The following is a 26,029-nucleotide window of genomic DNA, read 5'->3' on the forward strand; positions in this document are numbered from 1 at the left end:
AGCTACACTCTGTGCTCTAGAAGATACAAAGGTGTATGAACTAACTCATGGAACCTTATTATCATCTATTACCATGTGCATATAATACCTCATTGACTTGACGCTCTTGGGACAACTTAAGGTATGATGAAATGTCTTACTCTAATTGGTCATCCCGGTTAGTACTAATGCATTTAAAAATAATAGTAGAACTCTTCACCAATATTCTAGTGCCTCAACCAAGGACTTCATAGCATCATCTTACTTGATCTATCTCCTCTTATACTAAGGCTAAATAATCCCATCTTGACCATTTAATGATCTTCGAAAACTTTTTGGTACAACAGAGCTATGCTTTTTTGGAATTTAATGTATAAGAACTCATAGATCATTGTCAGAGTACAACCGTCCACTCACAAGACATTGTTGGTGTCGCATGTTTAAGGGCTACTTACACAACTGTAACCTGAATCAACTTGGTTGACTATTTCATATGATGCCACTTAGTTATTCCTATGGTTTAGTTCATTAAACTCTTTGCGCAAAAGAACACCCATTATCTATACTAATGGCTACGGGATCGATGATTCTCATCATACGAGTGGGATTCTCATCGTCACATGATGATGAGGAATCAGGGACGAATGACGGTCTAGACAAAATGAAATGCGATGGGCGGATGACCAAACTGATGTCCGTTGTATCCCCTCCAATCTTAAAAAATCGTCATCAATCATTCGTCTGACGAACTCAACTAAAATTCATTTTGATCAAACTATAATTCGGGATCGTCCGGGACGTGGACGATGGACATCCCATCCCATCCCATCCGACATCTGGAATCAGTGTAGGGACGTGGACGGGATGGTTTTTTTGTCTGAGACCTGTGGACGGGACGGCTTTTTCGTCTGAGTGGACGAAAACCTTCCTGTCCGGAGGTCTCGGGACAAATTTCCGTCTCAATTTTTGTCCAACCTTGAGGACGGGATGATTTTTTGTCTTGGGACGAAAAAACTGTCCCGTCCGCGTCCCTGCACTCTCTAGTTCCGGATCGTCTGGGACGTGGACAATGGACGGGACAAAAGAAGATCATCCCATCAGACGTCCGGAATCAGTGCAGGGACACGGACGAGACGGTTTTTTCGTCCGAGACTTCCGAATGGGACGGTATTTTCGTCCGAGTGGACTAGAACCGTCCCGTTTGGAGGTCTCGGGACAAAATTCCGTCCCAATTTTTGTCCAACCTCGCGGACTAAAAAACCATCCCATCGGCATCCCTGTACTATAGATGGAACTCACTGCCACTAGGGATGAACTCCTAGGGTTCACCAAATGGACGGCTCAGATTGGTCTTAAAGTCTAGCAGATGGATGGATGGCAGCTGCTTCTACAGCAATTTTTTTTCCCCAAAAAGAGATTAAATTAGGGATAAAAATCGTTTAAATATCAACCGACCTGCTTCTATATTTTTTAAGTTTAAAGTTTGGCCAGCAACAGTCGATAAATTTTCTTTTGTTTGAGTCGAGGTTTGTCGAAGTGTCGCTCCCGCCGGCGGAAATTCTTCGTTGATCGAATGCCGCGAGAATCCCAACGGCGGATTTGTTGAAGTTTTGATCGATTCTCTTCCGCGATTATTGCAAAGATCGGATCGGGAAGGTGAAGAATTATGAGCAGCTTGGTGGAGCGACTTCGAACGAGGACTGAGAAGAAGCGGCTCTACACGGAGGACTCCGATGACGATGATGATGTCTTCATGGAGGAGAAGCGGCGAGCTGATGCGGATCGCCCTCCGGAGAAGAGAGAACGCGTGGTCAGATCGGATGCGGTACGTTTTTTTTCATGCTAGGGCCGGTTTCTGGATGATTGGGTTGGCGCATTTCGTCGTCGTGAGGAGTGTGATGAAATTTCTGAGCTTTGGCTGAGATGACGCTGAATTATGGGTGAAATTGCACCCATTTGATTTGTAGCTGGTTTTCTTATTGTCGTTCTGATGTTTGCTGGTATAACGGACGGCTTTTGTGTTGTTGAAATACTTTTTCTTCGTTTGGTAACACTTGAGTCAGTTTTGCGTCTGTGTAAACGCTGAATGATTTACCCCAAAGTAATTCCATGGTATCCTTTGAAAGTTTCTAGTGGGTTTCTTCTAGTGCGTTTTCTTCTTTCTCTGCTCTTACCAACCATGGTTGAGCACGGTAGATTAGAGTTTTCATCTTTTGTATCTCGCTTGAAGAATATGTATTTTCTTGGTTTAAATTTCCATATTTTTGTATGACAACTAATTATCCTTGCCTTAGATATTGCTTTCTCCAGATGTTGGAACTACACAACTTCTCTAAGACGATCCTGCAAAGAAAAAGCCAAATTTTATCCGAGTTTTCAACGGAGCTGTTCATTTCTCTCCCTCTCGTGCTCAAGCAAACATGTTAATTCATTCTGCACATTCTTATCTCTGAAAGTTCTCTCGCAATTGCACAAACATCTTTTTTTTTAAAGGAAACTAGACTGCATAATTTAAGTTTCACTGATACACATGGGTTTTATTGAAGTAGAAAGATTTACAAATTAAACATCAGGATGAAACTCGATAACCTTTTTTTTGAAGAGAAATTTTGGACCTTATTTTTTTTGGAAATCCCAATACTCCTATTTAAATCATATTCATTACTCATTTTTAAAATTAGTACCTCATGATTGTGCAGGGGCAGGGGGCCTCCTTTTAGGCCATATGTGTACTAATGTTCATATTTATTTATCACATCGAGAGGGTCACGGATTTTGCATGATCTCCCCTATCTTTCTTCAAAAAAAGAATCAGTAATTTGTAAAAAGTTACTTGCATCCAGACTTATGACGAGAAGGCATCACAAAAAAAGTTTTGATCAATGAAATAAATTAGTACCTCATGATTGTGCAGAAATGTTTTGATAATTTATTCAACAACAGCGTTTGATTGATTGAAGGCCAAAGTAAGATTCGTGTTTGCGGTTGCAGGAGGAAGACTTATGCCATGCATGTGGGGAAAGCGGAACCCTTATTAACTGCGAAAGTTGCACCTATGTCTACCATCTCAAGTGCTTACTACCACCTTTAAAAGAGGCTCCATCTGGAGACTGGAGATGCCCTGAATGCGTATAAAATTCAAATCATGTTGTTATTTTTCCTCTTTTTTAATTTATTGTGCTCTTATTTGGTGTATCGGATCGTTATTTCCAGGTGAGCCCCTTGAACGAGGTAGAAAAGATTTTGGATTGTGAGATGCGTCCAACTAAGTTGGAGAAGACTGATGGTTCGAAAACAACCTCCAAGCAGAAGTTTGACAAGCAGTACCTGGTGAAATGGAAGGGATTGTCCTATATTCACTGTTCATGGTAGTTGTTGATTCCATCCTCCCTACTTAGCCATCCTTTTCTCTGCATCCAATTCTCTTTATCATGAAAACTCTGTACATCAAGTTAACTATCTTGTGTTTAATGCCGTCTGCAACATAAAAGGGTGCCAGAAAAGGATTTTTCAAAAGCTTTCAAGCAGTATCCTCGACTAAAAACGAAGATAAACAACTTTATACGTCAAATGGACTCGGTGAACAATTCTGAAGATGAGTGGATTGCAATTCGACCCGAGTGGACTACAGTTGATAGAATCATCGGCAGCAGGTTTGTCTATTTTTCAGTGTCTCGTATCATGTATACTTTGCTAAATAACCCATTAACTTGTTTTGAAAAATATTATGGTCTGGAAACTAGTTGTGTGACAGGTTGCGATGTTTTCCTACCTAATCCGGTGAATTATCCAAATGAAAGCTCTCATGACAATGAATGTATCGATTGTGTGGCTGATTATGGGTTACCTTCCTTAATTTCTTCTAAGTAAAAGATCATGCGCTACTTAGTTCTCTTGTGGCTTACTTTCTTGTTTCTTAGGATGTCTGAATTGAATGTCAAAACCCCCTCTATCAGGACAATCTTATTTAAACACCATTTAATGATACATCCGCCAACTATCTTGTAGTCTTTATATGCCTTTTATGCAAAACATTTCAGGAGAAGAGGCGATGAACGAGAATATTTCGTTAAATGGAAAGAACTCCCTTACGATGAATGTTCATGGGAAGTAGAATCCGATGTTTCTGCCTTTCAGCCTCAGATTGACAGATTTAAAGCCATTCATTCGAGTACATCCAGGAAATTGGCTAAACAAAAGATATCTGATCGTACGAGAGATATGAGGCAGAAACAGAGGGAATTCCAACAGTTTGAGGAAAGTCCGTCATTTTTGTCGGGAGGTATTTTTTTTTCAATAGTGTTCTTTCACTCTCAGAATTTTTTATAAGTTTTTTCTTGATTTTGTGCTTTTACCGTTGAAGGAAAATTGCATCCTTATCAACTGGAGGGCCTCAACTTTTTGCGGTATTCATGGTCCAAAGGTACACATGTTATACTGGCTGATGAGATGGGTCTTGGTAAGCACTTCCCACACTTTTTTTAATTCTCTCACGTATGACTGTCTGAGTCAGTAGCTTGCAGTTATTTACTGAAAGTATTGCATGATGTAGGAAAAACTATACAGAGCATTGCTTTCCTCGCTTCCCTATTTGGAGAAAATGTATCTCCTCATCTAGTTGTTGCTCCTCTTTCTACGCTACGCAACTGGGAACGTGAGTTTGCAACTTGGGCCCCACAGATGAATGTTGTATGTGAGGATTTGCATTATTCATATTTCAGAAATCGAATACTTTAATGGGGTTATTATTGGGGACAGTTTTTAATTTGTTTGGCCTAATGGTGTGCAGGTGATGTATTTTGGGTCTTCCCAAGCTCGTGGAATAATTAGGGAGTATGAATTTTTCTATCCGAAGGACAAGCTTAATATAAAGAAAAAAAAGTCGTTCAAAGATGAAAGCCAAAAACAGAAAAGGCTTACAAAATTTGATGTCCTTCTGACATCGTACGAAATGATTAACATGGATTCAACATCATTGAAATCAATAAACTGGCAGTGTGTGGTATGTATGTTTCTCCTTTTTGTGATTAAGATAAATTTCATGTGATGAAAATCTGAGGCAGATGTAATTATCATGCTTGCTGTGGCTTTTATATTATCCGTTCTCTTTGCTGTTTTTTTCATGGGGTGGAAAAAAATATTCAATTTTTCTCTGTTGATTTAAATAGTAGCTTGCTGCTGGTTCAATGACCTGAAACTAATATAAATATGTTGATCCCGTTCTATCGGCTGATTTTTCTAACTAAAATTCCCATCGTCTGTAATGCAGATCGTTGATGAGGGTCATCGCCTTAAAAACAAAGATTCAAAACTATTTACTGCTCTTAAGCTTTTTCCTTCCAAACATCGGATTCTACTGACGGGAACACCTCTTCAGGTTTGTACTCTATTGTGGTCATTAATTAGTCGTAGCAAATATATGTACATCATTTTCTTTGTTTCATGAAAGGTATACTTTTAATAGAATGTGCTATTTTTTTGAAGAAAAGAGGGAAGATCGCCCACAAACGGTGATCCACTCGAAGTTAATAATATACATGGTTGACCAAAATGGTCCGCTCTCCAACCTTCACTCCCTCCAAAACCAGTATGAGATAAGACTCTCTACATCATGTAGGATGCTGTGAAACCTCACGATGATGCCGGTAGACAGATTGAGAGAATAAAAGGAGAACGATATATTTGTATGAAAAATCAGTCAAGAAAATTACAACAAGTACAAGCGAGCTTTTATAGTCGTGTACACAAGGAGGGATGACCGTTGGAGTCCAACGGTCATCTCTTAATGGGCCCACGTGAGATGGGCTGGACTAACAGATGCTGAGCGTCATTACTACCCTTCCTTATTCCATATGTCCCTTGCATGTGCCTCCCTGAATTGAGGCCCAACCAGCCTCGTCAGAAGTCACACCCACCATGGGGTGAGCTTCTGCGGACTCTAGATTGCAAATAAACACTCAAAGAAATGGTGATGATGGTCTTCTTCTCCTTAGGTGCACATGGGAACGCTGCTGATGTATTCGGGAACATACCGTTCTGTAGGAGTGGGGTCATAATTCTTCTCCTTAACAGGAACCATCCAAAAATCCTCACCGTTAAATGGAACTTTTGTTAAGGATGGTAGACTCCTAGTCCATTGGACCTTCTTGGATCTTCGTGTATGCATCCTGAACCGAGGATGTTTGCCTCTCCACGCCCATCTATCCCTTGTCCCCTTGAAGGCCGTTAATATCACAAAGCCTGACATATGTTCAGCTGATCCTTTGCCCTCTGGTCTGAAAGAACGGCCTCCAAAATCGAGTTCTATATGTCATCCCAACACTCTCGTACTGATGTTTGAGGGTTCCTTGCGGCCGTAATAAGTGTGGGAACTCCTCATGTAGCGCACCTCAGACAACCAGTCATCCATCTTGTGGTGGAATAATGAACCATCCCTTATATGGGCTTCTGAGAACCTCTGGACTCGGGGAAATATCAGCCTCATGCCCTGCCTGAAAGGAGATGCCTCGCTAATCAAGACCGTGTGCCGCTCTCAGATCACCTCTGTACTTTAGCTGTTTCTCAAGACCTCCATGGCCATATTCTCATGCATCCCCATGATCCTACCCTCCCAATTTGCCAGCAATGCTGTGTTCGCGACTTGCAGGTGTTGCACCCCCAGTCCCCCTCGCTCCACTCGTCAGCGGACCATCTCCCAAGAGACCCTAGCGGATCCCTTGCTGTTCCAGGCCTTAGGTCCTTTCCTGATAAAATCCTCAACAAGGTATCCTAACAGCTTCTCATTTCCTTCGGCAACTTAAAGGCCGATATGAGAATGGTCGAATGCATCAATCATATCAGCCCCCTCTCTAAAGCATGCAGTTATGCGAGCCCTTTAGACTCCTCTCCGACTTTCCTATCCCTGGTCTCCAAACCGTGCTCAAAAGCCTTCCCCGTGTCAGTGGTAAACCCAAATAGCGCATGGGTAATGTCCTGTTAGGCATCCCCAGAGCCTTGGAGCATTGTCCCTCTTCTTCTGGCGATAGGCCGAAACCAACAAAGGCTGATTTTGCTCAGTTGATCTGCGAACCCAAAAGAGCTGCAAAAAGATCTAATACCGCAGAGAGGTTTTAGCTTCCTCCATATAGTCTTCCATGAAAAAGATGATATTGTCTGCATATTGTACCAGCGGAAGGCCTGTGGGAAGCAGACTGTCTGGACACCCCCATGCAAGCCATGAGCACAAAGGCTGATGGTACATGTGGCCAGGGCATCCACCGTTGGAACAAATAGTAATGGATGAGGGGTCATTGTCGACTTGCAGACCTCCACCTGACTGAACCCTAGTCACCAGAGATAGAAAACCAGAAAAAAAAAATTATTGATTTCATTCAAGTAGAATCCAGCATATTCACTGGGTTACAATGCCGTTGGGTCTGGGAGACCCAATATGATGGATCCAATAAGAATCAATCTCTTAAGGGCCTAATTACAATAAAGCAAGTTCCAGGGTTCTAAGAAATAGAGAAATAAAAACAGGTTAACATGTGCATCTTCCGACAGGTATCCTTGACTGACATCCCGTTGGGGGTGTATCCACCCTCCCTGATCTTCCATTCACCATCGCTGAGAATGAATGAGATGCAACTCATCTCTTAACCCATTGCACCCACTCTTCTTCATGGAAGTCCGACAGAAAACCCCAATCAAGAGAGTTGTAGACCTTAGCAACAATAGAATGTGTTGTTTAACGGTCACTGTTCAAATCTCATTCATTCGGATCTATTGATGTTGGCAAATTTCCTTGCTGGGAAAATTTCAAGACAAACAAGCTAAATGTTCTTCTAGTTGAAATCTTTTATTTAGAGAACTGGACGAGGTGGAGGATAATCGGACATTAATGGTTGAGGAGCTTCAGGAACGAAAGAGGTGGAGATGTGTGGTGGCAGAGGAAGACAGGAAGGAGGAAATGGATGGGAGACAAAGGTCCCGGCAGCTTTGGCTAAAGGAGGATGGCGCCAACACGAGGTTTTTCCACCTTGCAGCAAATGGACGACGGAGAGTGAATCAGATTCTTTCAGTGAAGGTCAGTTCACAGAGGTTTACCGGTACGCAGGCAGTGGGGCGTGCAATGGCGGAGCATTTTCGTTTGATGTCACGGCGGGGGGGCCCAAACAGATGGCGGTGGACGGGCCAAGGTGCTTCTCAATTAATCCAAGGTCAGAGAGATGATTTGGTGCGGCCTTTTGATTTGGCGGAGGTTCGGGCAGCTATGGCAGGATTGAATGGCGAAGGCGCCCCGGGACCGGATGGCATACCGGTGTTTTTCTACAAGGAGTTCTGGAATGAGGTTCAAAAGGATGTGATGGCCACATTGGAGGAATTGAGAAACCCTCAAGCAAATATGGAAAGGATAAATAAATCTTTCCTCTTTTTACTACCGCAGCGGCAAGGTGCAGAAAATGTAGGTGACTACCGGTTCATATCGTTATCCAACTCCATATATCTTATAGTTGCAAAGGTACTGGCCAATCGATTACAAGGGGTGCTTGGGGATTTGGTTGGTCCGTTTTAGTCTGCTTTTGTTCCGGGTAGACAGCTAGTTGATTGTGCAGTCCTGGCAGGGGAGATTATTACGTCGTGGAAGGAGAATGGAACCAAGGGGTTCATGTGGAAGGTAGATTTTGCGAAGGCATATGACTCGCTGGATTGGCGATTCTTATGGGCATCGTTACGAAGGAGAGGTTTCCCGGAGGAATGGATAAAATGGGTGAAATGATGTGTGACGTCTCAGCCTTTTGCGGTGTTGGTTAATGGACGTCCAGAAGGTGGGTGGATTAGACCACAGAGAGGGATCAGACAAGGGTGTCCTCTAGCACCAATGCTTTTTGTGCTGGCAGCTGATGTATTAGCCATAAGCACATTCATGATATGTGGGAGGGGCTGCATTAGAGGTTTCCAGACGCCGAGCAAGCCATTGGGCATCCCTCTGCTGCAGTATGCCGATGATACGCTGTTCTTTATCGAGGGATCGGTGGAGGAGGCCAAGAATCTGGCGGCACTCCTGCGGGTGTTCGCGGATTGTTCGGGACTGCAAATCAATGGAGGAAAATCAGAATTTGTGGGCTTTGGTATGTCGCTGGAGGAGGAGACCCAGTGTGCCAGTGTGCTTGATACGCCAGTGGGATCACTGCCTATGAGATACCTGGGGCTACCCCTATCTGTCGGTAACCTACAAAAAGCAGATTGGCAACCAGTGGTGGAAAAGGTGGAGAGACACTTGGAGGGATGGAAACAGCGAGTGCTGTCGCGAGGGGGGAGACTTGTGCTATTGCAATCTGTATTATCAGCTATACCAACCTTTTATCTCTCCGTTTGTAAAATGCCGATGGGTGTTGAGAAACGCCTAAGCGGGCTCATGTGGAGATTCTTTTGGAAAGGGGCAAATGCAGGGGAGGGACGTGGTATGGCGCTGGTTTCATGGAATGACATATGCACGCCAACTAAATAGAGTGGACTTGGAGTTCCTCACCTAGTTACACTGAATGTGGCTCTATTGACGAAATGGGTTAGACGGATCGTGGGACCGGAGGATGACTTGATTAAGGATGTACTGAGGGACAGATACAGAGATACGGCTCCAACTTGGGTTGGGGGAATTTGATGGACAAGGTGCAGGGGGGAGTCAGCCTTTTGGAGAGGGTTGAGGAAGGTGTTTCCCATGGTCAGGGAATTCTTCCAGGCTCAATTGGGGAATGGCGCCGGTTTTAGGTTTTGGACGGATAATTGGACGCCACATGGAAGATTTCAAGACCTGTTCCCTCGCCTGTATGCCATAGCCCGTCATCGGCAAGCTTTGGAGGAAGAGTGTTGGGATGGTGTGTGGTGTCCAACTTTTGCGGCCAGTTTATCTGATCAGCGGGTGGAGGAATTCCTAAGCCTTCAGCAAACACTGAGCAACTGGAGGCCAATGGAGTGGATGACAGATGGGTGGGTATGGGCGTTGGGCCCGTTCTCCAGTCGAGGAGTATACCAGAGGCTGAGGACACACTGCATTGAGGACCCGATCATTTCAAGGGCATATCGCTCAATTTGGAGGCAAAGATACCTCTAAAGGTTATGGTGTTTGCCTGGATGCTTGCCAGGAAGCGGACAATGACCCGCGTGAGACGTCGAAGGTTTTTCCCGGCTGAATCTTCATTGTGCCCTCTGTGTGCGGAGGAGGAAGAGGAGTGCGAGTATCTTTTTTTTCCAATGTTGGGTCGCTCGTGCACTATGGGCTAGCCAGGGGCTAGCAGAGTTAACGTCGAGCTCGGTCTTATGGGCCACACTGCCGCGGCATCAACGTGGGTTTGACTGAGAGCGGGGGCTGAGATTCACGGTGCTTTGGGCCATATGGTCCCACCGAAACGAGGTCCTATTCAAGGGGACAGCAATGTCGGTGGACAGGGCTATAAATGAGGTGGAGAGACTTGTGTATTGTTGGTTTGGCCCTGGATGAGGTGGGGGTTATGGGGGGACATGTTGGGCCATGTTATTTTTTGGCCTAGCTCCCTCCTGTCCACGTGTACCGAGGATCACCAAGCTGGGTGATCTTCTTTATTGTTTTCAAAAAAAAAAAATTCTGTGCATCGTCTAGTATTGTCTTCTAAACATCTGTGTTTTCATCCTGAAACATTCTCAGGCATTTTTTTTATGTTTTCAGAATAATCTGGACGAGCTTTTCATACTCATGCACTTCCTTGATGCGGGAAAGGTCAGTGTTTTGGTGCCTTAGTGTTATCTTTTACCATTCAGTGGCTTAGTCAAGGCATCTGGCTTCTGATGGCATTTCTTCATTCTAGATTTTTTATGTGAGAGTTGATGGAAGGATATCAAACATAGATTCAGTTGTCTCTAGGTTTTGCTCCTATCTTCTTAAACTAGTTTTATTGTCCCCGAGATCATTATCTTTGCCATCTTAATTTCGATATATTTTCTAGTGCTCCTTGTGACCGTTATGAATGTTAAATTCAGTATTAGCTGTTATTAGTTTACTTTTATGATTTGTTGTATTGCACGATGCTTAAATCCTTCTAGAGCGTGACTCAAGAGGACTTGTTTTGAGTACTTAAAAGCCTATTGTTTTTTCTTGTATCATTGATGCTTACTCCGTGAACACTGGAAAACGTGCATACAGTTCTCGAGTTTGGAAGAATTCCAGAAAGAATTCAAGGACATCAACCAGGAAGAACAGATTGCCAGGCTGCATAAAATGCTGGCCCCACACTTACTTCGAAGTATGTTTTTGCCGACTACTATTTTATTCCATGAATTAAGTTTTTGAGACTGCTTTTATATTGGGCAATATTTTACTTCCAAGTACATTTGTTATGTTCTCATCGGGTACTTTCGATAATCATTTTAACTTTGCGATTGTTTAACACACACAGGGGTGAAAAAGGATGTGATGAAAGATCTGCCGCCAAAGAAAGAACTAATTTTACGCGTGGAATTAAGCAGCAAGCAGAAAGAATACTACAAAGCCATTCTTACTCGTAACTACCAGATTTTGACTCGACGTAGTGGTGCACAGGTGACATTCTGGTCTTACAATGAAATGTAATGTAATCAAATGAAATGTTTTGGTATTAAATCACACAGAGTGTTACCTCATTCAGATCTCCCTTATCAACGTTGTGATGGAATTGCGCAAGCTTTGTTGTCATGCATATATGATTGAAGGAGTTGAGCCTGAAGAAGAACCAAAAGATCCTAACGAAGGTTTGAGGTGAGCTTATTGCTAATGTCAATATATGACTTGCGTGGAAGTTACTTTGTGTTGTGTTTATTCGTTGTTTATATGTTCATCTATTTTTCCATGTTCTGTATTGATTATTTTGAAGGTCAACCGTATTTCTTCATGTTTAAAGAAGTGCAAATTAGTCGTTAAAACTTAACTCTTTGCGTTTTTTATTTCCTGTGATAGGCGGCTCCTAGAAGTTTCTGGAAAAATGCAGCTGTTGGACAAGATGATGGTAAAACTCAAGGAACAAGGACACAGAGTGCTTATTTATTCACAGTTCCAGCATATGCTGGACTTGCTGGAGGATTACTTAAATTACAAGGTACTCATTACAATGTGTATCAGCTATATGATTTTAGTTGGGGAGTTTTGTGTGAAGCGGATGACTGATAAAATTTTTACATATTTTCAAGAAATGGAGTTACGAGCGGATTGATGGAAAAATTAATGGAGCGGAAAGACAAATTCGTATTGACCGCTTTAACGCCAAGAACTCAACTCGGTTTTGCTTTTTACTTTCTACCCGCGCTGGGGGATTGGGCATTAACCTAGCCACTGCTGATACCGTCATCATATACGATAGGTGAGGCTGCAAGTCGCCTCCCAACTTTTGTTAGTGAAGTTAAAGCTAGTTATTTTCCGTAAATTAATGTAACCTGCTATCGATGCAGCGATTGGAATCCTCATGCGGATTTACAAGCAATGGCAAGGGCACATCGACTTGGTCAGACTAACAAGGTTGGGAAACTTGCAGAAAACTTGGAGACGGGTTCTTGTACTATTCAGTAACCGATGATGTCTTATATTGGCTTCTTGTCGCAGGTGATGATTTTCAGGTTGATTACTAGGGATACAATTGAAGAAAGAATGATGCAGATGACTAAGAAGAAGATGGTTCTAGAGCATTTAGTGGTTGGGCGGCTGAAGGCCCAAACTGTGAACCAAGTACAGTTTTCTGATGTTTTAGTGAAAAAATACTTTTGTTGCTGTTAGATTTGAATGATAACGTAGTGGCGATGATTTTTTTAAATTAGTTACTTTTAACCTTTTTGATGGAAAGCGATTAAATTGTAAGTTTTAAAAGTAATAAGAGTGATTATGAGAATGAATGCTGCAGTAATACCATTGTCTTTAGTGCTTGAAATGCCCTACCCTTTCCGTATCCTTTCATACTTTTAAATTTGCTTTCAAATTCTGAATGTTCTGTTACTGTTTTCTCCGGATTGTCCCTTGGCAGTGAAAATTTTTAGTTTGCGGTAATCAATATTATGTTAACAAGATTTCTTAACTTGTGCCTTGCATAATACAGGAAGAGTTGAATGACATCATCAGATATGGGTCGAAGGAATTATTTGCGGATGAGAATGATGAAGCGGGGAAAGCTCGCCAAATTCACTATGACGATGCTGCGATTGACCGGTAAGGCATTGTAACTGGCTCTCCTTTTCGAAATCATTCGTGCTTATAGTTTTGTTTCTTCGGTTGATAGGCTGCTGAATCGTGAACAAATTGAGGGTGATGGTTCTCCCATTGATGATGAGGGGGATGATGATTTTCTGAAGGCATTTAAGGTCGTCTTTTTGCCGAAGCCCTTTAATTATGTTCACTACATGATATACTTTTATGCTTGTCTCTCCATTTTTAATATCCAATTTTTCTTTATGGTCTTGATAGTATTGTATCCCATTAGTATTTTTTATTTTATTTACTTTCTTATGTTTCAATTAGGAACCGAACACTCAGATATTTTCAGTATATTTTTTGTCATTGGATGTGTTACTATGTCTAAATACTCATTTTAAATTCCATCGTTGAGGTCAGTAATTTTTTCAAAAAATTTCATCCAGGCATCGTTGAATGCAGTAAATTCATCGTTGTTTTTATTGATAAATGAACTTTCGTTTTTGTTATCCCCGCTATCAATTAATGTGGATTGCAATTGTGATCGGATAAGGAACTTCTTGTAGGTTGCAAATTTTGAGTACATTGATGAGGCAGAAGCAGCAGCAGCGAAGGAAGAAGAAGAACGGCGGCAGTCTTCGTTGAACAAGGGTTTTGATTCTAATGCAGAAAGAGCAAATTACTGGGATGAGTTGCTCAAGGGAAGATATGAAATGCATCAGATTGACGAGCTTTCTTCCCTGGGAAAGGGAAAAAGAAGCAGGAAACAAGTAAGTGTTCTTTTTTTCATTATCTCTGTAAATTTTCGGGCACTTAAAATCTTTGGAGATTCATAGACATATCTTCGTGGCCAATCTAGCTTTAGTTAGCAGTAACATTCTTTATAGATATGTTAGGCTGCCAGTTCTCTGTTATCGGTTTTCTTCTCTGTGTTTTGTTGTAAATTTATGGGGGGCACATTGAAATTATTCTTTTCTCGTCAAAAAATATGCAGTCTGTATCGATTCATTTTTGCCTTTGCTTCTTAAGCTGGTAGCTGCTGAAGATGATGACCTTGCTGGCCTTGAAGATGTTAGCTCTGAAGATGAGGACTATAACGATGAAGAAGATGTGTCGGATGTTGATGATGTCGATTCGCCTGGAAGTTCTATTTCGAAAAAGGGTGACTCATTGAAGAAGAAAGCTCGAGGTAAGTTATTACCTCCCTTGTAGGTCTTGACATTCGTCAAAGTCAATGTTTTCATCAGACAAGGCTGGCGAATCATAGGGTGGTTGACAATGATCTTTTTTTAAAATAAGGGTGGCTGACAATGATGGTTTGCCTTTCTCAGAGTCAGTCATCAATTTAATGCAATTTTAGTTAGATATCATCAACCCCATTTGGTCTACGGCATCACCAATGACTTTGCCACAATTTTCTCATGGACAATTGACAATGACGATGACATTGACACATCAATGTTGATGGTGTCGTCGGCTATTTGTCAACTTCAGTCACTGTCATCAATGTCATCATTAACCCTACCTCCTGGATAGTTCTTCAGGCAGTATTGATGGTTTAACTAATCATGTACCCTTTTAAGAGTTCAATTTTCATTTTCAGTGGATAACCCAGATCCGCTTCCATTGATGGAAGGAGAGGGAAAAGGATTCAGAGTTCTTGGATTCAATCAAGGCCAACGGGCGGCTTTCGTTCAGATTTTAATGAGGTTCAACCCAAATGCCTTATTATTTCGTTCACTGAATCGATGTTTATGTTAGATTATGAACGTGCAGGTTTGGGTTTGGTGACTTCGATTGGAGTGATTTCCATACGCGACTGAAAGCAAAGACCCTTGGAGAAATTAAAGAGTATGTCCTTAGGGGTTGGAGATAATCCTTGCTATTTTATGGACCTTCTGGGTTTAATCATATTCAAATTATCTTCATTATTTCCTTGAACAAAAGAGAAGCTATTTGAGCGCTTTTTGCCGTCTTCCTGACGTCTGTTTTTAGTTTTTTATTTCTGTTTCCAAATAGCCAGGAAATTCACAGGTCATCATCATTCTGGTTTTATGAAAAGCTTTACTAATTCTCAACTTCAAGTTTCTTGTTGTGTGTGATAGTTTCCAGGGTTGGTGTTTTTGTTGATTTTCATCACTGGGATCCCCCTTCGGGCTTTGTTAACTTATTTGTTCATTTCTTTTTTATTGTTCTCAGTGAATATTGTAAGTCACTGGATTTGTGTTCTCTCTTTGATTTATTTTGTTTCTCGCAGATATGGAATGCTGTTTATGTCTCACATCGCTGAGGATATCACTGATTCCCCAACATTTTCAGGTAAGCTTCATCTCAAAGGTCTTGATTATGAGAATTAATTGGATCGCATAAAAGTTCGGTGCACAGCCTGGGGATGCACGATCAATCAAAGATTTCGATCAGGTCATGATCCAGCGATCTTAATCAATCAAGATTTTTGATCGATCAAAAAAATCAGCGACGTTTCTCTGATCAATGAACTACCATTCAATCAGTCATGGTCAGAAGATGAAAAATAAAATAAACGTGCTTTCTCCATCACCCTCTCCCTCTCTCTCACTTGCTCTCTCTTTCTCCTTCCACCGGAGCAGAGACACACCGCCTTTCATAATAAAAAAGTAAAGAGGTAGGAAATAGAGTTATATGTTATTCAGGTATATGACACTTGGGTGACACGATCAAATTTTGATCGATGACCCGATCTGATCAGATCCAATCCCCGATTGTTAATCTTGATATCTTTCTTTCACATATAGTGATCTTCTCTTGATTACTTATCATCCTTTTACTTCAGATGGGGTCCCAAAGGACGGCCTGAGAATAGATGATGTGTTAATAAGGATTGCAACTTTGCAGCTTATTAGGGATAAGGTAAACTGACCTTCGAATCTGTTTTTTTTCTCTTCACTTCAATCTTGCTTCTGAAAACTAGTTGGACTTAGTCCTCATCTGGGTGCTCTTTCCCCTTTTGTAGCGGAAGCATCGCCCAATTTATTGTACTTAAATTTCTTTAATCGCTTGATTTGTAAAACGTTGATTATTGTATCTTCTTCTTGACAGGTGAAGCAGGCCTCGGCAGCCCCAGGAGCTCCTCTTTTTTCGGAAGAAGTTTCATCACGGTTCCCTGGGTTGACTACTGGGAGAGTGTGGAAGGAAATCCACGACTTATTACTTCTTAAAGCCATTTTTAAGTATGTCTTCCGAAGCTTCTTTTATATTTGTAGACGTCAGTTCTTTACACACAGAAAAATTATGACGTCTGACTGGCTTATTTTTTGCCTTCTCACATCGAATAAACCAGGAGTGATGAATCTGATTAGGGGTTTGGAATTGGATCGGGTCAAAAGATTTGATCAATCTAGTCTGATCTGTTGGATTGGCCTGATCTTATCAATCGGTTGATCTGATTGATCTAGTTGAAGTATGATCGATTGGCGGACCCTAATAGGGTTATGAGATCGGCGTAGATTGGTCTAGTTTAGATTCATTCTATTGGTTGATCCGATTGATCTGATAAAAAATATGATAGATAGACTAGATCCTACTGGGGGTCAGAGATCAGATTGGATCAGGTCAAGTCAATCTGATTGTTCAGACGGGCCGAACTGAGATTGTATCTATCTTTTGATCCGATTGATCTGATCAAAAATATGTTCGATCGACAAAGCGAAACAGGGGTATGGGATTGAATTGGATCAGAAGATGCGATAAATTGATATGTTCCGATCGTGATCGGATCTATCATGTTCGGTGGACTGGATCAGCCTGATCAATATCGGATCAATCAGTTGAGAATCTGATTGATCACAGACCCCTCAATATGATGCACATAAATGATTTGTTTTATCTTTTTTTTCTTGGTTTTTGATTTTCGTTACGTTCTTATGCAAATTTTCTAATGTTTTCCACGCGATTGAAGGCATGGATACGCACGATGGGTAGCCATTGTGGAAGACCGTGAATTGGGGCTTGCAGAAATTGTCCGCCAGGAGCAAAATCTGCCGTCTGTAGTTCTTCCAGGAAACAATCCACTTAATAATGGATCCACCAACGGGGCTTCACCAGCAGGAATGTCTAATAATCCTGCTGGCTCTCTTCCGAATGGAATTCTTGAGCACTCTGGAGGAAATCAGTGGACGACGGATCCCAACACATTGCATCAACTCAGGGAATTTCAGAGGAGGATTGTCGATTTCATAAGAAAGAGATTTAACCTCCTGGAAAGGGCGATACACACCGAAGAATTCCTCAAGGAGAACGTTGTAAGTCTTCCATGTTTCTGTTCCTGGAGTTAGTGTTTGCCGTGGCCTATGACGATGAAGAGTCGTCATCGTCCCCATCATTTTTCCTCAGCAGGATAACGATGATGAAATCAGCATTATCTTTGTCATTCGCCATTGTGTGGATCACGATGGCGAGATGGAGTCATAATTGTCTTTTATCCTTGTCCCTTTGTTGACCTCGCCGACGAGAGATGATGATAACATCATCATCATTCATCAGCGGGAGGATCAAGAAACCATCGTCGTCGCTGAAGCTGGGGGCGATAAAAATGATGAGTTTTCGGATGACGATTAATCGTCATCGTTAGCAAACACTACACTGATTTTTTTTTTAAGTTTGACGTCAGCATGGCAAGAAACGCAGCTTTCTCATTTATCCTTGATTATCTGATTGAAGAGTATTGTGAAAACATTGGATGATGGCCCGCAGAGGTCTACTGTTCCACCCGGTCAATCAGCGGGCATCGCCAGTTCACAGCCGTTGGATGGGTCATCATCTTGTCTGCCAGCTACCAGTAATGAAATCTTGACCCTGCAGTGTGCACAAACCACCATCTTTTTTAACTCATGTCTTGAACTTCTTTTCTTTGAATTTTCAGAATCGCAGCAGCCCTGGAGCAGCGGTGCAGCAGAGCCGCTCAAGGGGAAGGTATAGAAAGTAAATTTATTAGAAACATCTTCAAGTCTTCAAGGATAATTCGTTTTTGTTCTTGGTTTTTTGCTCCTCCATTTGATTCTTATATTGGAGTTTGTCTTTGCCTAGGGGGCCAAGGCTGTGGGACCCGGTGAAATGGGGTCGGCTGGGGTTATCACCTTGGATGATTGATCTTATATTATAGTCTGGAAAAGATACTGACCTTGCCCTAACTTCTGTCACCCATTTTTGTACAGGCTCCAGGATGAACAGGAATCCTGAAAGATACCATAGTCTATTTCAGGTATTTTGGTATTCTGTGATGAGAAATATATCAGTCTCAGCCCGGTCTTTGATGTGAATTTAGGTCTTTCGGATTAAAGTCACATTGAAATCCAAAACCAATGTCTTGTTAAAGACCATGCAAATGTCAAAAAGGGGACAATGATTAAACTAGAAGTTTGTTGGAATGGAAGATTGTTGTTGTTCATCGTAGAACAAGCACTGAAATAGTTTGGTAAGCGTTTGTTTCGCATGTTCGTTCGCGTTTCATGCTCCCTGTTTGTGTTCATGTTTGTTCTTGCTTACACATGGAAGAATGTGAAGTATCATTCCCTAATTATTTTAAACTGATATTTAAGATCTTAAATTTCCTGATTGATATGACAATTGTAATTAATTAATGATGAAAGTAACAATCATATCTCACTGAAGATTCATTTATCTTTTCCAGTCTGATCTATATTGGAATGTTGTGGGAGAGAGAGTTTGAGATTCAATTCATAGAATTGATACATTGAATAAGGAAGATCACCCCTACAAGAAAGACCAGTTTTGTCTCGCCCAATCATCCACGGCCTTCTAAACCAGCATGAAACAAAACCCTCCACTTTGTGTATGACGCCGGCTAATCAAGTAGAACTGAGAACAAGGTACGCAGTTGCAGATGGGACGGTCTTTTAATCTGGGAACAAAAATTGTCCCCTCCAGGGCCTGTGATTTCAGATGGAACAGAAATTTGTCTTAAATCCTTGTGTATGATTTTTTCTCCCATTTTAGAACTCTGATTCATAAGTTCTATCATTTAAAACAGAACTCTGAAAACAGAACCGTTTCCAGATGGGACAGTTTCAGTCAACCTAAAAGAAAGAGGCAAATTTTATAAAAGACAATTTACATATCTTAAGCTGTTTGTGTTTCTTTGCCCCAACTAATGAGATTTTTTTCATGATAAATCTTAATTGACATATTAACATTCAGATTCATCTTTACTCTGCTCATAGAGTTGCGCCTTAGTTATTAAAATTAGTTATTATCTGTTCCTGCTCATAAGCACTCCTAAAGTCATGCCTCAGAATCTTTATCTTTCTGAGTCAAGGCATCGCCCAGCTCATTCTAACTACTTACAAGCTCTGTGTACGAACAATAAAAATAAAGATGGAGATCAGTGGGTCTTCCTAGAAAATAGAGATGGAATTGTTTGTTCTGTTCAGTTTTCCTAATAGAGCAATATGAAATTTTGTACTAATTTTGTTCAAATGTGCAAATTTTGTTCATTTTTGTTATAAAAAAACAGAACAAAGAACAAGATCCTGTGCGGTTCTTTTGTGCGAATTTTTTGTTTGTTTCAAACGAACAGTATAGAACAACCATGTCTACTAGATAAGAAACAATCCCATGAAGCAGTTTTTTTTTTATTGATCAATAGTCTATGATTATTTACATAAAAAACAGAGAATGCAGTTACTTTCCGAGGAGGGATTTAAACCACCAGATTCCCTTGTCTTTGGGGGTCTCTGTGGCCTCTGGCGGCGGCTCCAACTGCGGAGTCTTGTGGAGTTTATCCACGTCGTAGCCAACTTCCTTTGCCTTTTCCACCAGTTCATTGTAAATCTCTTCGTCCAGATGTGTAGTCCTGCTCAGAATCTACACACCAGAAGAAGAAAAAAGAATTACAGCCGCGTCCAAGAAGTAGCAGGAGAAGAGGAAGATTGGAAAAACCAGAAGATTTTGAAGAAGCTGGAAGCAGTTCCAAAAAAAAGTTGGAGAAAGCTAGCAGAAGAAGCTAGAAGAAGTTGGAAAAAAATAGGAGCTGGATGAAGAAGAAAATTGTGAAAACTAGAAAATTTTGATGAAGCAGGGAGAAGTTGAAGAAGAAAGAAAAACTGGAAGAAGTTAGAAGAAAAAAGGAACTGGATGAAGAAGAAAATTGGAAAAACTCGAAAATTTTGATGAAGCAGGGAGAAGTTGAGGAAGAAAGAAAAATGCTGGAAGAAGCTCCAAAAAAGTTGGAAAAAGCTAGCAGAAGAAGCTGGAAGAAGAAGTTGCAAAAAAAGGAGCTTGGATGAAGAAGAAAATTGGGAAAACTAGAAAATTTTGATGAAGCAGGGAGAAGTTGAAGAAGAAAGAAAAAAAAGGAGCTGAATGAAGAAGAAAATTCGGAAAACTAGAGAATTTTGATGAAGCAGGGAGAAGTTGAAGAAGAAAGAAAAACTGGAAGAAGCCCCAAAAAGTTGGAAAAAGCTAGCAGAAGAAGACGAAAAAATTTGAAGCTGGTAGCAGAACTAGAAGAAGCTGGAAGAAGAAGAAAAGATAAAAAAAAAACTAGTAGCTAGAAGAAAAAGAAGTGGTTTGAAAATCCTAGAACAAGCTGGAAAAAAAGGAATCTAGAAAGAAGTTGAAGAAGCTGGAGGAAGAAGCTAGAGGAAGCTAGGAAAAGAATGAAAAAAGGGAAGAAGTTAAAAAAAGCTAGAAGCTAGAAAGAAAAAAACTGGAAGGACAAGAATCAAGAACAAGAAACTAAATTTGGAAGATGAAAAAAGAAGAGTTACACGGTAATAAATAGATCAGGAAGAACTAGACTCAAGAAAATGAAACTGAAAAAGCTAGAATAAGAAGAAAATTGCCGAGAGCAGGGAAAAGGAGAAGAACAACTAGAAAAAAAAACTGGATTGAACAAGAATACAAAAAGAAGAGGAACACAAAGAGATCAGAACAAGCAGGAAGATCTGGACTCAAGAAAACGAAAAACATAAGAATCAAACAAGAAAATAGACGACGTAAACTAGATCATCTTCAGAAGAACAACTTGGAAAAAAAACTGGATTGAACACAAATCCAAATTCAGAAGATGATGAAAAGGGAACATGTTTCTAAAAACTGTATCAAAATGAAGAGGAACACAAAGAGATCAGAACAAGCAGGAAGATCTGGACTCAAGAAAACGAAAAACATAAAAATCAAACAAGAAAAACTAGACCATCTTCAGAAGAACAACTTGGAAAAAAAATCTGGATTGAACAGGAATCCAAATTCAGAAGATGATGAAAAGGGAACATGTTTCCAAAAACTGTATCAAAACAAAGAGATCAGAAAACGAAAAACATAAAAATCAAACTTGAAAAAAGAAGACAATGGCGAGGAAGGAAGAACCATACCCAGAGATGATGAAAAAGAAACATTTTTCTAAAAACTATAACATAAAGATCAGAACAAGTAGGAAGATCTGGACTCAAGAAAACGAAAAACATAAAAATCAAATAAGAAAAAAGAAGAAAACGGCGAGGAAGGAAGAAAGAATCATACCCAGAGATAGCGGCGACTGGGCTGACCGACGAGGGCGTACCGATATCCATCATCAATGAAGAGGACCCAATAATCCCCAACAACGGGGATTATAGGCAGAAAGGGCGGAACGTAGAACTTGACCTTGAGCTTAGCTTCATCGCTGTTGGGGTCGGCCTTGTAAGCAGTACCCTCGATGAATCCCCTCTTCCCGTTCGTCCAAGTCTCGTTCAACACATGAACAGTGCCATCGGCGTTGAGAGTGTAAGTAGCGCGGGTGCCGGAGCCGGCTTTGGGCTGAAATCTCGAAGGGAAAGAAGCGATCTCGTACCAGCGACCCATGTAACGATTAAGATCGAGACCCTTTACTGCTTCGGGCTGCTTGGTGGCCGCCATGGCTCTAAGCTCGGAGCTTGATGGTGAGTTTTGCGGAGATGGGTCGGTCCGATGGGAGGGGAGGGGTGGATAAGTAGGGATGGGGGAGGATGGGAGATGATGGGTAGTGCTGGATTTGCTTGATTGATTGATGGATGGATGGATTGATTGCTTGGGGGTGAAGTCTTGGGGGGGGGGGAGATGCCGTGGGCGCCTTGGAAAGATGGGTTTTTTGTTTTTCTAGAGTAATGTGGAAGTCCCTAGAATTTGCGTGTCCTCTCTCTTTCTCTCTCTGGACTCGTCTGTACTCTCTTTCGCTCTGGATCCTTCTGCTCACCCCTTGTCCTCTCTTTCTCTTGCCCTCTCTCTCTCTCTCCATCTATCTGTCTGTCTTGCCCTCTCTCTCTCTCTATCCATCTGTCTATCTCTATTTATCTATCTATCTTGTCCTCTCTTTCTTTCTATCCATCTATCTATCAATCTGTCTTGCGGCTCTTGCCCCTCTCTCTAAGTCTCTATCTATTTAATCTATCTGTCTTGCCCATCTATCTCTTTCTCCATCTATCTATTTGTCTTGCCCCTCTCTCTCTTGCCCTCTCTATCTCTATATCTATCTGTCTTGCCCCTCTCTCTCTTGCCCTCTCTATCTCTATATCTATCTGTCTTGTGCATCTCTCTCTTGCCCTCTCTATCTCTCTATCTAACTGCCTTGTCCCTCTCTCTTTCTCAATCTATCTATCTGTCTTGGCCCTCTCTCTCTTGCCCTCTCTATCTCTATATCTATCTACCTGTCTTGCCCATCTCTCTCTTGCCCTCTCTATCTCTCTATCTATCTGCCTTGTCCCTCTCTATCTCTCTAGGTATCTGCCTTGTCCCTCTCTCTCTCTTGCCCTATCTATCTGTCTTGCCACTCTCTCTCTTGCCCTCTCTTTCTCTCTATCTATTTGCCCCCCTCTCTCTATCTATCTATCTATCTATCTGTCTTGTACTCTCTCTCTCTCTTTCCCTCTCTTTCTCTTTATCTATTTGCCCCTCTCTCTCTCTATCTATCTATCGATCTGTCTTGTACTCTCTCTCTCTTGCCCTCTCTCTATCTATCTATCTATCTGTCTTGTACTCTCTCTCTTTTCCTCTCTCTCTATCTATCTATCTATCTCTCTTGTACGCTCTCTCTCTCTTGCCCTCTCTCTATCTATCTATCTATCTGTCTTGTACTCTCTCTCTATCTATCTATCTATCTGTCTGTCTGTCTTGTACTCTCTCTCTCTCTTGCCCTCTCACTCTATCTATCTGTCTTGCCCTCTCTCTCTCTATCTATCTGTCTTGCCCTCTGTCTCTCTCTATCTATCTGTTTTGCCCTCTCTCTCTCTATCTGTCTTGCCATCTCTCTCTATCTATCTGTCTTGCCCTGTCTCTCTCTTGCCCTCTCTCCCTATCTATCTGGCTTGCCCCCTCTCTCTCCCTCTCTTGCCATCTCTCTCTCTATATATCTATCTGTCTTGCCCCCTCTCTCTATCGATTTCTCTTGCCCTCTCTCTATCTATCTATCTGTCTTGCTCTCTTTCTTGCCCGCTCTCCCTCTACCTGTGTATCTCTCCAGCATTCTCTCTCATGCCCTCTATTTCTATCTACCTATCTATATCTTGCCCTATCTCTATCTATCTCTCTCTCTTGACCTCTGTATCTATCTACCTATCTCTCTTGCCCAATCTCTATCTCTCTTGACCTCACCCTCCATCTATCTCTCTCTCTTTCTATCTGTCTCTTGCCCCTCTCTCTCCTTCCCTCGCTCTATCTAGCAATCTCTTTCTTGCCCTTGCTCTCTCTATATCTATCTGTCTATCTCTCTTGCCCGCTCTCCCTCTATCTATGTATCTCTCCTGCACTCTCCCTCTCTCTCTTGCCCTCTATTTCTATCTACCAATCTATATCTTGCCCTATCTCTATCTATCTCTCTCTCTTGTGCTCACTCACCATCTATCTCTCTCTCTTGCCCTCTATATCTATCTACCTATCTCTCTTGCCCTATCTCTATCTCTCTCTTGTGCTCACCCTCCATCTCTCTCTCTCTCTTTCTATCTATATCTTGCCCCCTCTTTCTCTCTCCTTCACTCGCTCTATCTAACTATCTCTTTCTTGCCCTCGCTCTCTCTCTATCTATCTCTACTTCTCTCTCATGCCCTCTCTGGGTTTCTCTCTATTTATTACTCTCTCCGTCTCATATCTCTCTCTTGCCCTCTCTCTTAAGTTAAAGTTCTTTTTTCCTTCTCGTATCTTCGAACTCATGATTATCGCCTTCAGGACTAGGGTGGTAGAGAAAAAGATACACCGGCATTATCTGAGAATCGATTGAAGCCGACCAGAATAAAATATTACCTTTAAATATTATTCCATCAACAATCTGCTTTTTATTGAGGGGCTTGCTCCCTTTTCAATTGTTGTTGGGTAGAGAAAATTTAAAGGAAGTGTTTGTTTATTTGGACTCCCTTAAGATATCTTAGAATTTTTGTTCTTCTATTCTTAACCTTTAGGGACGGCCTTTTCTCTTTCATAGTTGTGGTTTTATTGATATTTCTTTCACTGGCTGTCTCAAACTGGACTGTCTTTTATATATTTTGGTGTTTTGAAATGAGTGTTCTTGCTCCAGGGTTTGGGCAGGTGGAGAGTAAGAGGTACATTTGTTGAGAATCTATTGGGGGGCACTAAAACTCAACCTTGATAAAATGTTTATTCTTGATGATCTAGTTCCATCAACAAGGTGTTATCATTAGGGGATTTATCTCTTATCTAAGGGCCAGCATTTGATAGGCTAAGGAAACTTCAAGATAGTCTTTATTTGTTGGTAGGATATCTCATCTTAATACCTTAAAGTTTAATTCTACTTGTGCTCTTTTTTATTCTTCTTTAGCCCTTTAGTTTATTGAACTATTTCTCTTACCAAGCAAGAGGGACGCATTAAACCATGATAATTTTCTGAATGTCATGAAGGAAGGTGAAATATATATACTGTAATGAATGTGGGGAATATGAACGATGCCTCCTTGGCTGGGTTATTGGAAAAAAAACATGAAGACTAAAACATGGGATCCCAAAGCATCTAATATAGTCATAAATACCTACAATAAATGATTACTTATCAGTTTTTACAGGTCTATGAAGTAAATGTCAAGCTGTTGGTTAAATAAGATATTACCTAGGCACGCATATAATTGTAAATCTATCAACATGTATCAAGAATTTTTTTATTGAGTTATATTATTAAGCCTTCGAATTTCAGCAAGATTGTTGGGAATCAAAATACAGTGTAGCTATGTAGGAAACAAACGAAAAATATTTGATTCCAATTTTTGTCATAGACTGGTCGTCGCAATATAAAAATAATGAATCATAACTATCCAAAATTACCTTAAATTTCAATCTCAGGCCAGATATTTGTAATAAATGATTAAATTCATTGTAGATGAGTGTAAACACAAACATATTCATATATATTTGAAATTTATTGTAATGTAAACAAAAGGTAGCACTCTGTTTTCATCTCAAAATCACACGAGGAAAGATGATATTCCATAGAAAAGGTGGATTAATATTTTAAATGTGTTTTTAAAATTATTTTATAATTTTATCATATTACTCATGGGACACAATATTTGAATTGGCCTTAAGGAAGCACATTAAAAATAAAACAGAATAATAAATATGTTATCTTATACTTTGATTTTTGACAAATAATGTGATTCATTGATGGAGTAATAAATTGATCTGACGGTGAGGTATATATAAAATTAAAAATATTTTGAATGAGGATTTTCAATCTACACCAAATTTACTATCCTGATTAGGTGCGCATAATATTTTTTATCCACGTTGTTTCAACTCAAGTCCAACCTTGTCCAATAATCTAATTTTAGTTCTTTATTATTATTAATACTCAGTAAGTGTGATTCTAATGTTTCATGTGAATGGCGGTACTCATGAAATTCTGTGTATAACTATCCCTAATATTTAAAC

The 26,029-nt window shown here is 40.8% G+C and overlaps 2 protein-coding genes across 4 annotated transcripts; one reads left to right on the forward strand and one right to left on the reverse strand.

The window, feature by feature from the left end:
- The first annotated feature begins 1,466 nt into the window (after positions 1-1,466).
- Positions 1,467-18,569, forward strand: PKL (chromatin remodeling factor CHD3 (PICKLE)). 3 transcript variants are annotated; one of them, XM_078583309.1, is made up of 30 exons: positions 1,467-1,804; positions 2,971-3,108; positions 3,193-3,347; positions 3,471-3,632; positions 4,020-4,261; positions 4,343-4,438; positions 4,532-4,668; positions 4,769-4,981; positions 5,249-5,356; positions 10,664-10,714; positions 11,138-11,237; positions 11,391-11,533; positions 11,619-11,728; positions 11,927-12,065; positions 12,157-12,326; positions 12,415-12,481; positions 12,566-12,688; positions 13,053-13,162; positions 13,233-13,314; positions 13,711-13,914; positions 14,174-14,333; positions 14,748-14,853; positions 14,921-14,995; positions 15,402-15,463; positions 15,957-16,033; positions 16,223-16,353; positions 17,082-17,424; positions 17,843-17,960; positions 18,045-18,103; positions 18,209-18,569. In XM_078583309.1, exons 1-29 carry the CDS (start codon positions 1,646-1,648, stop codon positions 18,098-18,100), a joined length of 3,837 nt encoding a protein of 1,278 aa, XP_078439435.1. In that variant the 5' UTR covers positions 1,467-1,645; the 3' UTR covers positions 18,101-18,103; positions 18,209-18,569. The 3 variants fall into 3 exon arrangements, with proteins under 3 accessions (XP_078439435.1, XP_078439434.1, XP_078439433.1); XM_078583308.1 differs by having other exon boundaries at positions 17,876-17,960; positions 18,045-18,094; XM_078583307.1 differs by having other exon boundaries at positions 1,468-1,804; positions 18,045-18,094.
- A 1,151-nt stretch (positions 18,570-19,720) lies between these two features.
- TIL (temperature-induced lipocalin) lies at positions 19,721-22,219 on the reverse strand. Its single transcript, XM_078583310.1, has 2 exons — positions 21,665-22,219; positions 19,721-20,005 (listed from the first exon to the last, which is right to left on the reverse strand). Exons 1-2 carry the CDS (start codon positions 22,037-22,039, stop codon positions 19,823-19,825), a joined length of 558 nt encoding a protein of 185 aa, XP_078439436.1. The 5' UTR covers positions 22,040-22,219; the 3' UTR covers positions 19,721-19,822.
- Positions 22,220-26,029: the final 3,810 nt, after the last annotated feature.

This window comes from Wolffia australiana, chromosome 11, assembly GCF_029677425.1.
Source record: "Wolffia australiana isolate 7733 chromosome 11, ASM2967742v1".
Lineage (NCBI taxonomy): Eukaryota > Viridiplantae > Streptophyta > Magnoliopsida > Alismatales > Araceae > Wolffia > Wolffia australiana.

Excerpts from the sequence above, each read along its gene's own strand:
- PKL (XM_078583307.1), top strand. The coding sequence starts at position 1,646 with ATGAGCAGCTTGGTGGAGCGACTTCGAACGAGGACTGAGAAGAAGCGG. Across the intron at positions 12,066-12,156 it reads AGGATTACTTAAATTACAAG|AAATGGAGTTACGAGCGGAT; the intron begins GTACTCATTACA and ends CATATTTTCAAG. Across the intron at positions 15,464-15,956 it reads TGATTCCCCAACATTTTCAG|ATGGGGTCCCAAAGGACGGC; the intron begins GTAAGCTTCATC and ends CTTTTACTTCAG.
- TIL (XM_078583310.1), bottom strand. The coding sequence starts at position 22,039 with ATGGCGGCCACCAAGCAGCCCGAAGCAGTAAAGGGTCTCGATCTTAAT. Across the intron at positions 20,006-21,664 it reads CCAGTCGCCGCTATCTCTGG|ATTCTGAGCAGGACTACACA; the intron begins GTATGATTCTTT and ends TCTGGTGTGTAG.